General features: G+C 44.0%; 1 protein-coding gene across 1 annotated transcript in view; it reads left to right on the top strand.

Moving 5' to 3' along the window:
• Nucleotides 1-18,014, top strand: part of CEP135 (centrosomal protein 135) — a gene marked incomplete at its 3' end in the record, with an annotated part of 95,543 nt that overhangs the window by 64,078 nt on the left and 13,451 nt on the right. The window contains exons 13-17 of the mRNA XM_082265930.1: nucleotides 1,611-1,688; nucleotides 9,946-10,097; nucleotides 10,205-10,320; nucleotides 11,740-11,894; nucleotides 15,999-16,054. Coding sequence (XP_082122056.1) covers nucleotides 1,611-1,688; nucleotides 9,946-10,097; nucleotides 10,205-10,320; nucleotides 11,740-11,894; nucleotides 15,999-16,054 — 557 coding nt within the window. The remainder of the gene's footprint in view (nucleotides 1-1,610; nucleotides 1,689-9,945; nucleotides 10,098-10,204; nucleotides 10,321-11,739; nucleotides 11,895-15,998; nucleotides 16,055-18,014) is intronic.

Below are 18,014 nucleotides of genomic sequence, written 5' to 3'. Positions count from 1 at the left end.
CAGAAACCGACTGGCTCCTGATCAGCCCTTTCACACCACTGTGTGTGTCAATAAGGTGCGGCTCCTTAGACACATACAGCTCAGAGCGAACATGCACTATGTACCCCCAAAGGCAAGGGGCTTACTAAGAGCAGGTGAGTATAACCTATTTTATTTTAATTTAGAAAAATTACCTTTGATAACCCTTTGAAGAATTATTGCTTCTTAGTGTAGCTGGACATTGTTCATACTGGAAAGTTTGTGCATTTTTTTTTTAAAGGTTAGTGTTCATTTAGCATATTTAATGTTGCAGGATTCCCAGCCGTTTTGCTGGTTATGGGTCCGCCAGGGTTACCGCTAACAACAGCACATATAAGAATGTTCTCCAAGTGAGAGCACTGAGACAAGGAACAGTCCAGTATCTTTTTATTTTTATTGTGAACTTGGATGGGAGAAAGGATGAGTGGGATACTCCTCTGACTCAACTATGCACAATTTTAGTGGGACAACTGAAAAACGCCTATTAGCGCTGACTTGACGCTGGCTGGATGCCGGTCAATGCCGGTTGACGCTGGTTAACTTGCTGTGAACGCTGAACTGACTTCTGACACTTTCATGTGGCACAAAGTCCTAGTTAAAGCTTCCTTTACCCCTCTTCATGGAGGTAGCTACTTGTAAGACTGCTGCATTGCTTAACACTTCAGGTCCCGCACCGGCACCCTCTTTCACACGCACTTATCTTCAGGGCTTAAGCACTGGTGCCCCCTCTACTGGTTAGCTCCCTCCGACCTTCTGAAATGGTCCTCTATCCTAGGCAGTCCCCTGGGCAGTTTACAGTTCTCATGACACTGCTTTCCTGGAAACTTCTGCCCCAGCAGCTCCACTCGGTCCTCAGCACACTGGATCCCTCTCTACAGCTCAGCTTAACCTTCTGTCCTTCAGGCCGAACGCCAAGGGCACCTTCATTAGGGCTGACAGGAGGAGAGACAGCCATCACCCTCCTCCTGGGACTCTGCTTCCCGCCAAAGACACCCTGTTATGTGCTCCCCTCAGACTTGTACCCCTTCCCAGGATGCATTGTGGCAGATTCTCCCTTTTGGGATAGATGGAAGCCCTGGTGTGCTATTGGCCAGGTTTCCTCCACTGTCCAATGAGAGCCCTCATTGGACACAGTGGGGAGACTCCCCAAGCTCAACAGGCACACCTGGAAACACATGACAGCCTAGCTGAACAATTAGGCCCCCCTGATAAGCAGGCAGGGCCCCCCTTTATAGGTTTTCGTAGCACCTACCTAGGAGGGTGCTACATAAACAAGATGGTTGTAGCTGTGTTCATTATGAATATTCATTCGTGTGTAAGGGCTAAAAAATATTACTAGGTTAGCTTTGAGTTGATTCCAGTCAGCTGACCAGTGGGTGTCTAAAAGTAAAGATCTCCAATGCTTGGCATTATTCTCCAAATAAAAAGGTTTCCATCTTTTTGTAAAAGTGAGCAAGTCGTTGGAAGACAAGTGCTTCAAAAATGTTCAGTCAGTCGCATCTCTAAATATCCTATACATTTTTTTTTTTTTTCAAATGGTTATTGGATTGCGTCTATAATTTAACTGCTTAAGTTACATTTCTTTTTCCCAGGTGCAACATGAAGAATCGTCAACGGAAAGATTTAGACTTGTGCAAAAGTTTGACGGCTTAGAAAGCTCAATAAACATGGTAAGTAGTGGCTGTGTTGTTTTCTTGTATTGGTTAAATTGTTCAAAAATTACCTAAAAATTAGGAGGTTTAGTAACGCTCACATTTTAATCACATACACTGGCTGAACTGGATTTTTTTTACAGCAAGACTACACTTGTATACTACCCACATGACTTTGAAGATTTATCCCCCTTCGTGGCCGGGCCATTTTTTGCTATACTGCACTGCATTACTTTTAACTGACAATTGTAAGGTCATGCAATGCTGTACATAAATTACATTTTTTCCCCACAAATAGAGCTTTCTTTAGTGGTGTTTTGATCACCGCTCGGTTTTTTATTTTTTGTGCTATAAACAAAAAAAACAACAATTTTGGAAAAAGAAAAAATATTTTTTACTTTCTGCAATAAAAAAAATAATTTCTCCTTCGTCCACCAACGAACGTAGCTGCTGCTTTAAATCATAGACGGATGGGTAATAAGCCCCTCCCACTAGGAGTGACCAGGTAGAGACAAAGGCTTTGACACATCCGTGGGTTATTATCCCTGGCCTCACCTTTGCATCTTCAGTTTTAGCTGCCAGGTCTTAGGAGTGGCCACACAGCTCCCTGCTGGGACCTTTTGTCCTAGCTCCTTTTTTTTTTTTTTATTTAATTTTTTGTTGCTGGGTTTCGCACTGGCTATGTGAGAGCCTTACGGTCTCACAGTTTGTGCCCGGGAACCGGCCTGCGGGTGAAATACCCCGCCGGGACGCACACGCCTGGCATGCCAGCGTCACGGCGTGCCCTTGGCCGACAGCACCCTCACTGCGGTGCAGAGGCAGTCTGTCAGGATGGACGCCCACCCTCAGCAGCGTGGTCCGGTAAGTACAGTCCCCCCCGTCTGGTTAGCGGGCCTGGGACGGACGTGGGCTCCTCCATTGGTGAGTAGGACCCTCGTTTACCCATAACTCCTACCACCCTCCTCCACTATGAGGGGTCACCTGGGACCTTCCCCTCCTACCCTGACCTCTCCCTACCCTGGGCTCCGGAACCCCGGGACACTTTTAGTGGGAGGTCGCCTATGTAAGTCGCCTCTGGTGCTATACCGGGTAGTGGATGTGGGGGGGGGGGAGGCCTCGGAAGGGGGTACATGGTTGCGCCTCACACCGCTACCTTGGGGGGGGGGGGGGCTTTCATCTGTCGGGATGACCCCCGCCAGGGCTCCCAGGCCTGTTACTAGGGTAGGCCTCACTAGGCCCGAGGTCATGTGCTCATTGGCGCGAAGCTGCCATTTTGCCGTGGCCTGCAGCCTTAACAGGCCTCAGCAGCCTGCCTGGGTATCCCTATCACTATAATGCCAGTGGCCATTTTGCTGGAGCTGGGGACAAAACAGCACAGGAGCTCCTGGCTCTTGTGGGCGGGGGGCGTTTCCTTCTACTTTCACTTCTCCGTGCTGCTGATGAACCTTGCTGTGTTCTCCATGTGGTAACTACTCTAAAGGAGTTTCAATACCCTGGCCTTAACCTTTTCATCTTTAGAGGGGTTTCAGGCCTTTAGGGGGCTTAGGATTTTCCCTCAGAGTAATGCTGCGTGCATCGTGATCGCCTCTTAAAGGCGCAGTGCACGCTGGTAGTGGCGGACTTGCTGGGACCTGTGGTGCCTTTGTAACCTCACTTAGCCTCAGGGGCGTTTTAATATTTTGCGATTGGGGGAGGATTGCTCCCTCTTAGGCCATTGCTCCTGTTTTCAGAAGAATCTTCTGTTTAACCCCTTGCGCTGCAGGTTCTGGTGTTTCCCCGTTTCCTGGTCTTCTCCTTACATTCTTACTGTGCAATCCTACTGTTTGGCCATTTGTCTAACTTGGATTCCCCAAGTTTGTCTGCGACCCCCGATGTATCGTTGGGGCCCGCTTCTAATTCTCATGATGTGACTTTATTGTCTGTGATGCAAGAAATGTCCAGAAAAATGGACAAAGTTATTGCGGCAGCATTTACTAAGAAACGCCCTCGCCTGTCTCATCTCCGATCTCAGGTTCTGAGGCCGATATGGTCGCCTGCGACGCAGACCCCCTTTTGGAGGATGCGTCCCCGCATTCAGAATTTTCTGACGTGGAAGAGGATGTTTCCACACCCGCCTTGGCACAGAAAAAGGCGCTGGTAGATGCTTTGATATCAGTGAGGGGCACCCTGGAAATCAAGGGATGCGACTTCTAAATCGCAAGGAGCCTTAGTATCCTTTGGATCCCTCAGGGCAAAGAAATCGGCCACGGTTTTCCCTTGTCCCAAAGTCTTGTCCACCTTAGTGGAGGAACAATGGCGGCAACCTAATCGCATGCTTGCAGTTCCCAAACGTTTGGCTAGAAGCTACCCGTTTGAGAAAGAGATCTTACGCAAATGGACGGTCCCCCCTCAGATGGACCCCCAGATATGTGGTTTTCACAAGGCCACGGTTTTAATGGTGGCAGAATCCTCATCTCTCCCCGATCCGGTTGACAGACGTATTGAGGTCTTTTCCCGACACCTGTATACGGTAGTGGGATCTATTCTCAGGCCTGCCCTGACTACCATTCTAGTCTCTCAGACTATGTTTGAATGGGTAAAGGCTCTGAAAGAGGCAATGACTGTAACCCCGTTTACGTCATCTGCCCTGGAACTCGCTGACCATTTATCGCAGGCTCTATACATTGTATGCGATGCTAACTTGGACGTTCTTCCGCTCGCCGTCAGAGCGTCAGTGGTAGGTGTGCTCATCAGACCTGCGATCTGGCTAAACTCCTGGTCGACCAGCCTTCTAAGAAGCTTCTGGCAGATCTTCCCTTTCAGGGTGATCACCTTTTTGGTTCCTCCTTGAATGACTTGATCAAGACTGTCACTGGGGGAAAGAGCACACTCCTTCCTCACTTGACTAAGGGTAAGTCTCCCTCGCGTAAGCGAGGTTCTTTCATTTACAGCCCAGAAGTGTCTTTTTTCATGTGACCATGTCGCAGAAAACCAAACAAACTTTGGGCGGAAAAGGATCAGGGAAGCGGTGGGCTGGTAAGCCGAAATCCTCTGCCCCCAGCACCTCCAAGCAGACCCCTTCTGCCTGAAGGGGTGCCCCCACCCAATTCAGGGGTGGGGAGACGTCTGTTTCTTCCCGGATCCTTGGACCTCACTGTTGCACGACAGGTGGCTCCACGAGGTAATTCAGTCCGCGTTCAAGATAGTTTTGTTCCCGTCAGACAGATTTTTTCCCTCCAATCTTCAGCTGTCCCCAGACTGCCTTGCGGGGCTGCAGGAAGCAAAGGTATTTCTACCTCCTGTGAAGTTAAAGAAGTTAAGGGAAGCCATTCTGTCGTTGCTGGCTTGCGACCTGGTGTCTCTCAGGTCATCTATGCAGGTTCTGGGCCTGATGGAGTTGTCCTTCGAGGCCGTACCATATGCTCAGGCCCACACAAGACTTTTGCAACAGGAGATCCTTGTCAAATGGGACAAGGATCCTCTATCCCTGGACAGTCTGATTCGTTTGAGTCAGAGATCCAAGGACTCCCTGAAATGGTGGCTCAGCTCTCTGAATCTTCTCCACTGGAAATCCTTCCTTCCAGTATTCTGAACGGTGGTGACGACAGATGCCTGTCTGACCGGTTGGGGGGGGAGTGCTGGGCACCCTGAATGTTCAAGGGACCTGGACGTTGGAAGAGTCCAAGCTCCCGAACAACGTTCTGGAACTTGGAGCAATCAAGTTGAGCCTGTTCCACTGGATAGGCAATCTCAAGGGGTGTTCTGTCCGAGTCCAGTCCGACAACGTCACGGCCGTGGCATATGTCAATCATCAAGGGGGCACCAGGAGTGCTCTGGAAGTAGCCGAGATCCTGCGCTGGGCAGAGGACTATGTCCCAGCCCTATCCGCCATGTACATTCCCGGCATAGACAATTGACAGACGGACTACCGGAGTCGCCAAACCCTGGATCAGGGAGAGTGGTCCCTGCATCCACAAGTGTTCCACCAGCAGTGTCTCCGGTGGGGGACCCCGGATGTGGACCTGTTTGCCTCCTGACAAAACAGAAAGATTTCAAATTTTGTGGCTTAGACCAGAGATCCTCTGGCCGATGCAGTAGACGCCCTGGTGGCTCCCTGGAGCTGGCACAGGCTAATTTATGCGTTTCATCTGCTGAAACTTTTATCTTGCCTGCTACGCGGGGTCGAGTTGGAGGGGATTCCGGTAATTCTGGTGGCTCCAGATTGCCCCCCGGAGATCCTGGTACGCCGACGTGATTCGGCTGAAGGTCGCAGGTCCGTGGACGCTTCTTCTGCGGGAAGATCTATCTCAGGGTCCAATCTTCCATCCTGCTTTACAGTCGCTGGCTTTAATGGCTTGGCTGTTGAGATCAAGGTGTTAAAGGACAGGGGACTGTCCGATTCTGTGATTCCCTACCTTACTCAAGGCTAGGAAGTCCCCTTCTCGGAAGATTTATCATCGTACGTGGAAAGCGTACATTGTTTGGTGTGAATTGCTGAAGCTGCATCCTAGATCCTTTGCCATCAGCAGGATCCTGACCTTTCTACAGAAAGGGGTTGACCAACGTTTGGCGTTGGGCACTCTTTAAGTGTCAGATCTCGGCCTTGGCTGTGTACTTCCAACGCCCTTTGGCTACGCACTCTTTGATTCGTACATTTCTTCAGGGGGTTCGCCATTTGGCTCCCCCCAGGAGGTCTCGGTTACCTCCTTGGGACCTTTTTTAATTTGGTTCTATCGGTTCTTCAGAAATCTCCTTTCGAGAACATAAGACACATTTCCTTGCTCGCCTTGTCGCATAAAGTTGCCTTTTTGGTGGCTATCACCTCTGCGCGCAGGGTTTCTGAACTAGCGGTGCTATCTTGCTGCTCTCCTTATATGGATAAGGTAGTGTTACGGCCCAATCCGTTGTTTCTTCCCAAGGTGGTTTCAGACTTCTATCTGAACGAAGACATAGTGCTTCCTTCAATCTGTCCGAAACCTTCACATCCTAAGGAAATTGTCTGGCATTGTTTGGATGTGGTTTGGGCGATACGGGTGTATCTGGAGACTGCGGAGTCCTTTCGTAAGTTGGACTCTGTTTGTGACTATGGATGGACCCTGTAAGGGTGAGGCTGCATCTGCAGCGACCATCTCTCGATGGATCAGACAGACGGTGGTGAAGGCGTATTCTCGTAAGGGCAAGGTTCCTCCTTTCCCTGTCACGGCTCACTCTACGTGGGCGTTGAATGCCTCTTGGGCTTTCCGCCATCGGTGATGCAGGTTTGCAAGGCGGCCACTTGGTCGTCTGTACATACGTTCACCAAGCTTTACAGAGTGGATGTGTTCGCATCCTCAGGTGCATCCTTTGGCCGCAAGGTTTTTGCAGGCCGCCATTTAAGGAGCAGTTTACTTTTCCTTCTCCTTCGTTGTTTTGCTACAATTGAGCCCCAGTTGTTGCATGTTGGGCTCCATGTTATATAATTGGCTTTGTTAGCCGTGGGAATTGTATTCTTTAAAGTTTGTCCTTTCCCCACCTCTCAGTGATTACTGCTATTGGACGTCCCATCCGTCTATGATTTAAAGCAGCAGCTACGTCCGTCGGTGGACGAAAGAGAAAATGGGATTTTTTACTTACCGTAAAATCTATTTCCCTGAGTCCGACGGACGTAGCTCCCACCCCTCTCTTCTCTGAAGAGTTGGGTTTTGGTTGTTGTTCACTGCTTGCAACTAAACTGAAGATGCAACGGTGAGGCAAGGGGTAATAACCCAGGGATACCACCCCCCTGGGCGTGTCAAAGCCTTTGGCTCTACCTGGTCACTCCTACTGGGAGGGGCTTATTACCCATCCATCTATGATTTAAAGCAGCAGCTACGTCCTTCGGTGGGCTCAGAGAAATGGATTTTACGGTAAGTAAAAAATCCAATTTTTTTCCTACAGATTACCTGTGAAATCATTTTCTTTGAGTGCATCACAGGACACAGAGGTCCCTCCCCTCTTGTCTGGGATGTTTGCTTGCTACAAAACTGAGGTACTTCTGTATGGGAGGGGTTATATAGAGGGGGACTTTCCTATCTTTTTGGTTGCCAGTGTCCATTCACCTATAGGTGGCGTATAACCCAGATAATTATTATGGCTGCTCTGTGTGCCGTGATGTACTCCAATAAAAGTATTTTACAGGTAAGCTGTAGGAAAAATCCAATTATGTGATTCTGCACAGAACGGCCACCCTTTAGCAGTAAATCTGTTATAGGGCGGTCAGCAAGTGGTTAAAGGCAAGCTTTATTTAACATAAAAACAAACTATTCATTTAAAATGGAAAATGCTGCATTTGGTCACTAGATGGCACAAAGTATTACATAAATTTACTATCCTACTTGATGCCATTTAGTGGCCAAGAGCCATATTTTCTATTTTATATCCATGAAAAACAAATCAGCCAGGGAATAATAGCCTAATAACATTTTGTGTTTTTCTATTTTTTTTTTTTTTGCCCCATTAATAAAAAAACAAACGTATACATTCCAGCTATGTGCAGTATGTATACTCTCAATGCATACTGCACACAGCCTTGCGTTAAGGAAGCACTTAAAAATATGCACAGAACAAAGGTGTATTGACTATAAAGCAACCCAATACTGTCCATCAATCCTGTAGCGCAGTGGTCCTCAACTCCGGTCCTCAGGGCCCACTAACAGGCCAGATTTTAGGTATTACCTTGGGTAGATGCAGACTAGAGTACTTCAATCACTGAGCAGCAAATTATATCACCTGGGATGTTTTTCAGTTATCTCGCAAACCTGGCTATTAGTGGGCCCTGAGGACCACTGCTGTAGCGCACTTATGGTTAATATCTAGAAGATCAGCATGGGAAGCAGAGGGCACAAGGACAAACGCGTAACCAGCCTACGCCTGGTTGTCTGTCCTGGTGCCCTCTGCTTCCAAAGCTGATCTACCAGGTATTAACTGTAAGTGTGGTATAAACTTTTGTTAATCAACTGCTTTTATTCTAACTTGGAACATGTGCTCCTATCTTTCTGTTGTTGCCGCACTGGATCACCCCGGATCCCTTTGTGGAAGCTGCAGAATCCTATTACGCTATTATTCTTGGTTCCCTTGTGGCCTGGATAGAACTTTTTGGTACCATTTGATTCTGGATACTGAAGCTGGGATTTGGGGTGGTTTGTGTATTTTTATCTTCTAGTGCCCTTCCACCTACTGCGTTGATCATTTGACCTGTGTTTCGATGAGGAACTTTTGTAATTGTATCTGTAAATTGGCTATATAGCTGAACTCTGGGGCGAATTGTTAAATAGATGAAATGCGAATGAATACTGGTGCTGTTTTACCTGCCAAATGATTTGTAATTCTAGTTCTGAGACTGGCACATCTCTGCCATACAGCACAGCACCATCTGGCAGGGTAGGAGACCTCATTTTTTTTTCTCTGCTTCCTTTAGGTAAAACTTATTGGTTTTGTGGTTTCCCAAGCCTGTGAGTGAAAGGAAAAGCAGCTGTAGCCGATAATCACATCTTTTAGCCATCTTTGTTCCCTCCTCCTATCGGCACATTCTTTGTCAAAACGTTGGCATGCAGCACACCTGGCTGACTCTCAGTCTGCATGCTGCTGTATAGAAGATTGCAAGAACCCGATACCAAGTCAAATTCAGATGCTAAGGGCTCACGCACACTGCAGCTCAAAAAAAGCTATTTTTACAGGCATTTGAGCTTTTATTTTTTTTTCCAAAAAAAAAAAAAAAGCTTGCAGAGCATTGTGCTTTTTTTGTGCTCCTTTTGCGTATTTTTATTGAGCTTTTTTGCATAAACTTTATAAACCCTTCCCTTAGCTAATTTTTCCAAATTTTTATTGCATTTTCATTCTTTTGTATGCTTTTTAATGCTTTTTCATGTGTTTTTGGGCATCTTTTCTGCTCCTTTCAACAACGCCTTTTTTTTTTTTTTTTTTTTTTTTTATGCCTGTAAACTGAAAAAGCCATAGGGTGCATGGATACATTGACTAACATGGAGGGGAGCTTCCAGGCAGAAAAAAAACAAGAGCTCATAAGCCTGTAGGAGCAGCTTCTTTGAGACGCATTGTAAATGAGCCCTTGCTAAGAGCTGCACGAATAATCGTTAAAAAAAATTGAGATCTCGATTCATCCCCCCTCACGATCTTAATTCAGCATTTCCAGGGGAGTTTTAGCTGGACTTGTGTTAAACGATCTTTATATAAGTATTGATATTGTGAATCTGATCGGTAGGTCTACTTTATTTTCCTCACTAATTAAGAAAATTTTCTGTGCCTTCATTTGACTTTTTAGCTTGAAACTGAACGGTCCGAATTAAAAGCCACTATATCTGAGCTGAAGGAAACTATATCATCTTTAGAAAATGCAAATCGATCACAGTCAGTTAATTTGGCTCAAACCCTGGATGACTCTTCGCAATATAAAGCTGAACTAAGCTCCCTAAGGTTAGTGGCATATTTCTTTATTGGATTAGAATGTTATTGACCAAAAAGTACTGCATTCCACCAGAATATGGATACTGCCACTGATCCCTTCATGCTCTGCAATGCAGGTTACTTAATGAACAACTTCAGAAATCTATAGAAGACCTCCAGCATCGTCTCACTGTAAAGTACAACGAACTGCAATTATCACAGGAAGAAATTGTAGCGTTGGAGGAAAGAATAGGTAAATTGCTCTTATAATAACGTACTCTGTATTTATTCTTTTTACCTTCTGGTTCCTACGACGGACTCTGTTCTGACAGCGCTGAAAGGCTTTAAACAGCCACTTTTAAAATGCTTGGGGTGAATGTTAAACAAAATAGTTGTATGTTTACTAAATCATTATGGTGATTTATCTTCTCTGTGCAGCAGTTTATGTAGCTGAGATGAGGATCAGGGATGACGTTCTCTGCTTCTCATCACAGCAGAGTAAGAAGCACCCAGTCAATTAAATGAAAACATGTTCATCACAAATCACTTTATTGGGATTGAAGTTCAGACAGATGCTGTTTGAATATAAGCTTGGCCATAGATGGTTTGAATCTCAGCTGGTTCAGCAGGGACAGGGCAAGAATGGAACCATCTATGGGCAGGCTGCATGTACCCAAGTAGAGAGCGACTTGGGTACAACCAGCATGTCGGATTTTCGGCATGCAGTTATTGTCAACGGTGGTTGCAGGAAAGAAAATTGCACCATCTATGGCCTGCCTTAAACAGCCCCATACCAACTCCTTCCCTCAATGAAACAAAGAACCCTGCACGAACAGTAAAACGGTGTACTACCCGTATTCGTCCACTAGATGTCACGCTTCTCATTATAGCAACAATACTAATAGATTATACAGATGACAGAATGGCGATTTTTATTTTATTTTTTTGTTAACCCTATAATAAAATTCAACATGCCCCAAAAGACAGCCCTTGTAAAAATAATCCTAAAAACATAGATTCAAATTAAAATAAATTGCTGCACTAAATCTATAATATACATAAAAAGGTAAATCCTATAAAAATTACATCTATTACCCAAAAACCAAAATTGCAACAAAGTGTGTGCCACCTCCAAGAGCTCTGTGGCTTTTTTTTTTTCTTTACAGTTTCGCTGAGCCTTGATAGTATAGCTATAGCTAAATTTTTGATGCGCCGACACCTCAGCAACAGATGTCCTACAACAGCAGACATAGCATTGTTTGCAGCTGCATTGCCCACCTCTCCTTTCCTCTTGCCCAATCACAGAATCCCTTGCATTCTTTTAATCCATTCACAAAATTCTTTTGTGACTGGTCAGGGGGAGAGAAGGGTTGGGCAGAGTAGCGGTCTTGTAGAAGACAATATCTCTTTATCATTCAGAGAACTTGAGTATAGTGAAAGCTATACTGTTGGTGCTAAGTGAACCTTCTTTGTGGCATCCACCTGGGTTTTTCATCCACTTTAATTGGGGCTTGGAACGTTTTACACTTGCAGTAGTAGTATCTGTGTACAAATTCAGCATTGGTCAAACTGGAGAAGTAGGTTTATCTACAGGATGTTAATATTTCTAAACCCTTTAAGCAGTATAGACCAGAGAATTCCTAATGTGAATCAATTTTGTTTTGACCCAAAGGGGAATTAAATCAAAAGGTATCTACACAAGCCACAGAAATAGCCATGCTAAGAAATACAGTTTCCGTGTTGGACAAAGAGAAAGATAAACTACAGGAAACTGTGGACGAGAAGACTGAGCGTGTTGCTTGCCTGGAGGATAACCTAGAAAATAAGGTATGTTGGGTATGCTAGGGATGTCTGTTTAGCTGATTTACATGTTATTTTCCATTCACTCCTTTCTGTATTCTTTAACTGCATAGACAAAATGGGATTTACTAAAGGAGTTAGGACTATTCCATTTGAAAAATTAGTGCTTACTAAGCTTAGTAGAAAAATGAAGCTGCGAGTACCCAATCATGTCAAAGGGAAATAAAAGTATTGGTCAAGATTTACTAAAACTTGTGCACACAAAATCTGATGCAAATGTGCGTAGCAACCAATCAGCTTCTAACTTCAACTTGTTCAATTAAGCTTTGACAATAAAACCTAGAAGCTAATTGGTTAATATTGACAAAGCTGCACCAGCTAGTAAACCTCCCCAATTTATGTGGTATTTTCCTGCACATTAATGAATGATAGAAATTAACACAAATTCTTCTTAGAACGAAGCCCCGACACAGTCGCCTGGACACTGCTGAGGCAGCTGACATGTTCCCTCGGCGTCTCTTCCGGGTTCGGCAGCTCCGATGCTGTGAGTGGCTGGAGCCGCGATAGCATGCGCGCGGGAGTTCACTTTCCGGCAAGGAGCTCTGAAGGTCTGGCAAGATATGCCGGACCTTCAGATCGCATGAGCCGCTGGTGTCAGCGGCTGCATGCAGGGTGAGTATTTCCTAAAACGTGCAGGTTTAGGAAATATTAATTTTACCTACAGGTAGGCCTTATTATAGGTTTACCTGTAGGTAAAAGTTTTAAAAGCGGAGTATACTACTGCTTTAACCACTTCCCCCAAATGGACGTACTTGTATGTCCTGGGGGTTCCCTGGTAATACCGGGATGAAGCCTGCACCTGCAGGCATCAATTTTTGCAGCCAGCGATTCTCTATTTGGCAGAAGTGGTCTGAGAGGCTAATTAGCCATTTGATCACTTCTGCATGTGGCGGTAGGGGGTTAAACCCCCTGCGCCGCCACCTCTCCCAGGCTCTCCGGTCCCTTTGCGGAGGTTGGGAGTGATGCGGCGATGCCTGCCTGGTACAGAGAGAGAGGGACTAATGTCATTCCCCTCTCTCTGTAACCCTGGAATCCGGGAGTGCCGAGTATTGGTCACTTCTGGTTCTGCCCCTTTGTTTACCTGGCCACCAGTGTCCAGAGAAGCAGCCGATCGAACTGATCTCGGTCTAATCGGCTGCATGGGGGGCCAGAGGAGAGAGTTGGGGTCTAATAGACCCCAAATCTCTCCATAAAGAGGACCTGTCACAAGGGATGTTGTTCATCCCTTGTGATAGCAAAAGTTATTACAAAAAAAACTGTAAAAAATTTGTTTTTGTTTTTCTATAAAACAAAAATAAAAATTGTTTTTAAAGCGCCCCCTCCCACCGTGCTTACGCGCAAATGCATACGTTACTCCTGCATGCATATTTAAATAGGTATTGTCGCGAATGTCCAAGGGAGAGCAATAATTCTAGCACCAGACTGCATATGCAGCTCTAAACTGGTAACCTGTAAAGGCGTTTAAAATGTCACCTATGGAGAATTTTAAGCACCATAGTTTGCCAGCATTCCACGGACAGACAAAATTTTGAAAGTGTGACATGTTAGGCATCTATTTACTCTGTGTAACATCTTTCACATTTTACAAAAAACATTGGGCTAACTTTACTGTGTTTTTTTTTTTTTCATTATTGTTTTATGAAAGTTTGTTTTTCCCCAAAAAATTGAGTTTGGAAAAACTGTTGCGCAAATACCGTGTGACATAAAAAATTGCATTCTATAGGCTAAAATATATATATATTAAAAAGGGGGGGGGGGATAGATTGGCACTTGATATGGAGACCATATCAATAAATAAATCAATAAGCTGATAACATACAGTATATGTACATAAAGTTCATAATCCAGTATAGACATATAATATCACTTTTAATTCATAAATACAGGCATACCCCACTTTTAAGTACACAATGGGACCAGAGCGTGTATGTAAAACGAAAATGTACTTAAAGTAAAGCAATACCTTTTTTCACTTCTCAATGCATGTAAATACACTAGCTCCATAGGAAATCTTGGTCAGCTTGATATGGCATTGCTCCCAAACCATGTGACAAGGACACCAAGCTTGGGGAGCATGTTAAGGGGATCCAGGACTATGACATAGTAGATTACCTAGGCAAGCTGGCCAGCCACAAACATGATATGTTGTAGTTCTGGGTCCCCTCTCAGTGCTCCCCAAGTTTGGTATCCCTGTCACTTATGGTTTGGGAGCAGTGCCATGTCAAGCTGACCAAGATTTCCTATAGACGCCAATGTTAAAAACCAGGAGTAGTGTCATGCCAAGCTGAACAAGCTGTGTCCTTACTCGCGAGTGTACTTAAAGTGAGTGTACTTAAAGCGGGGTATGCCTGTATACATTTTGCATGACAACATAATGACATTGGTATATCGTTACTAGTGAATGCATAGCATCGGTAAATATAATGAATACAATAATATTTGGTGAATACATATGAGTCAGCCCATTGCATCATAACATAATACGATTGCAACATAATGATGTCCTGATAGACTCTCAGGTCTAGCAACATGGACAATATAATAAGTTTGGGGTTAAAATTGATTAACAATACATAAGAAAATAACAGACACATAATGGTTGTAACGTTGCATCCAAAAGAGCTCTACGCGTTTCATGGTTGTAACAATCATCAGGAGCAGATGCGGAATGAGTATGTGTGTGTGTATGTATATGTGTGTGTGTATGTATGTGTATGTGTATGTGTATATATATATATATATATATATATATATATATATATATATATATATATATATATATATAAAATATATATATTATATAACGTGTCTACAATAAGATACATGATAGTATAATATAATAAAGGACCATAAAAAAGGGAAGGAGGAGGTAGGGAAATGGGAGAGTGGAAAGGGTGCTGGAGTGCCTTTCATTCCCGGGAGCTGCGATGCACAATACTGGATTATGATTTTTATGTACATATGTTATTAGCTCATTTATTTATTTTTTTATTTATTTATTGATATGGTCTCCTTGTTTGCAGCCATGTGTTTCATATAAAGTCCCAATTTCCCCTTGTTTTTAGTTATTCAGTAGGGATGGAGGAATATGACCTTACCCTGTTAGCTCCTTATTTAAAGTCCCAATCCTTCCCCCCCCCCCCCCTTTTTTTAATATGACAGGGATGGAAATACGTGGCTAATGATGTAAATGATGTCAGTTTATTTACACTTTAGTACCCAAGTGCCCCTCTCCTTTCCATCCTTTACTTTTCCTTCCCTCCCCCCCCCTTCCCCTCCCCCTCCTGTTGTCTACTGAGAATTTATAACCAGACAGACATTATGTCATTGTAGTTTGATTTATAATTTTATTAAGTTATACAATTTACACATGCTATAGGTCATTTTACTGAGCCACCTTGATGGGTTGTTCTGTTGGTTGGGTGCTTTTATGTACATATGTGTTATCGGATCATTGATTTATTTATTGATATGGTTTCCTTGTTTGAAGCCATGTGTTTCATATAAAGTCCCTATTTCCCCTTGTGTGAATATATATATATATATATATATATATATATATATATGTATATATATATATATATATATATATAATATAATATAATTTGGGGGTTCTAAGTAATTTTCTAGCAAAAGTAGATTTTTACATGAAGGAGCGAAGTGTCAGAATAGGCTTGGGAAAGAGGTGGTTTAGTAAATGTAACCCTTTGCTATCTCTCTATTTCTAAGAATTGGGTATATAGGTTACATTGAGATTAAGGATCAGTAAGTGATCTATTACTTTATCGGGCATGATAAATTATACTTGTTGCCTTTTGAATGATGGCGCTATGATGTATGTGGTAAAAGTTAGTATTGCTAAAAAAAAAATTAGCATGTCAACATTCTGGCATAAATTTGTGGACAGCCGTTACATCAGAGCAGCCAGGAGCTCAGAAGGAACGATTTTAGCTCATTGGCATCTACATAATGCTAGAAAACTCAGTTGATAGATCCTCGTGAAGCTTTTGCCCTGTTTTCTCTGCAAAACTGTTGGTTTTCGAAGTTTTAACCCTCATCTTTATTTTGCAGGAAAAAACAATTGTTAACTTAAGGCTTACTCTTTCAGAATTGGAGGCCACTGTTGAGTAAGACATTCTATTTCCTATAATTACTATAGAATTTAATATATTTTTTTTAAGTTTTGAAATGGATGGGGATAGAATTATTATGCCCTGAGTATTTTGTTGTTTTAGAAGCACGTGAAGGAAAAATATTTGAAAACTATACGAATCACTAAAGACAAAACCTGTAAATTATGCCTTTTTGTTGGGGCAAACTAACTTAACATTTTAAAGTTCTGCTCATATGGTAATCTGATTTAGATCTAGTGTACACAGATTGCCAACATTGTTTGTAGGAAGGAATAAAACGCAAGGCACAAGCTGTTTTCAGACTCATCCTAAATCTAACAGCATATGGCCAGCTTCAGTCCCCTAGGAGCTTAAAGTATATGTGAACCTTTACCTGTTAAATTAAAATAAATACATTTTAAATAGAAATGCAAGGAAAAACGTGTGTATGTATATGCATAATATGTATGGCATTAAGTCAATTAAACTCCTGGGATATTGATCTGGTCAGTTAAGTAGCAGAGGGGGTTGTTAGTTTCAGCTGCTTTGGTGTTAATGAAATTAACAGGGACAACAATGAGACGACCTCCAAAGCAGAATGGTTTTACAGGTGGTGGCCACTGAAATTTGTTTCCCTCATCTTTTCTGGCTGTTTTTCACTAGTTTTCCATTTGGCTAGAGTCAGTGTCACTACTGGTAGCGTGAGGCGATACCTGGACCCTATTGAGGTTGCACAGGCAATCCAACTCCTCGAGGATGGCACATGCATACGTGTCATTGCCAGAAGGTTTTCTGTGTCTCCCATCATAGTCTCAAGAGCATGGAGGAGATTCCAGGAGACAGTTACTCTAGGAGAGCTTGACAGGGCCGTAGAAGGTCCTTAATCCCTCAGCAGGACTGGTATCTGCTCCTTTGTGCAAGTAGGAACAGGATGAGCACTGCCAGAGCCCTACATAATTACCTCCAACGGGCCACTGGTGGGAATGTCTCTGGCCAAACAATCAAAAACGGACTTCATGAGGGTGGCCTGAGTGCCCAACATCCTCTAGTAGGCCCGGTGCTCACTGCCTGGCACCATGGAACTCGATTGGCATTTACCATTGGACACCAGAATTGGCATGTCCGCCACTGGCACCCTATGCTTTTCACAGATGAAAGCAGGTTCACCCTGAGCACGTGACAGATGTGAAAGGGTCTGGAGAAGCCGTGAAGAACATTATGCTACCTGTAACATTGTTCAGCATGACCGGTTTGATGGTTGGTCAGTGATGGTCAGGGAAGGGTATATCCATGAAGGGACGCACGGACCTCTACAGGCTAGACAATGGCACCTTGACTGCCATTAGGTATTGGGATGAAATCTTTGGACCCATTGTCAAACCCTATGCTGGTGCAGTGAGTCCTGGGTTCCTTCTGGTGCACAACAATGCCCGGCCTCATGTGGCGAGAGTGTGCAGCCAGTTCCTGGAAGATGAAGGAATTGATACCATTGAATTGCCCCCATGCTCTTTCCACTTTGATTTTCGGGGTGTCTTTGAATTCAGCCCTCTGTAGGTTGATCATTTTATTTACATCAGACGATGTGGCATCCTTTCTTTCCTAACACTTTACCCAGTCCAGATCAGTATAGATATCCAGCATGATATTTTTCCCCATTGAAATCTGATGTGTTTTCAAAGTTTTCCTTACGTTTTTTTTGAGCAGTGTAAGAATAATATAATTTTCTTTTTTTTTTTTTTTTTATAAATTATTACTGTTTTCAGCTGCATTCGGGGCTTTGCGGTGAGGGTGGAGACTGCAGGGAAGCATGTCAGCAGGAGGCAGAGAGAGGGGGATACACTGATCTTTCCCAGTGATGGGCTCTGCAGGGGGGGGGGGGGATGTCAGCACAAGTCTTGGTCATTGTAGGACAGGTAGGCTGTGCTCCCAGCTCAGCCAGAAAACTGACCACATTGGATGTGCTACCACGCCTAGT

This window comes from Pelophylax lessonae (genome assembly GCF_965119305.1).
Source record: "Pelophylax lessonae genome assembly, chromosome: 1".
In the NCBI taxonomy this organism is placed as follows: domain Eukaryota; kingdom Metazoa; phylum Chordata; class Amphibia; order Anura; family Ranidae; genus Pelophylax; species Pelophylax lessonae.
The sequence above is the reverse complement of the archived record's forward strand: the minus strand, read 5'-3'. Positions and strand labels throughout refer to the sequence as shown.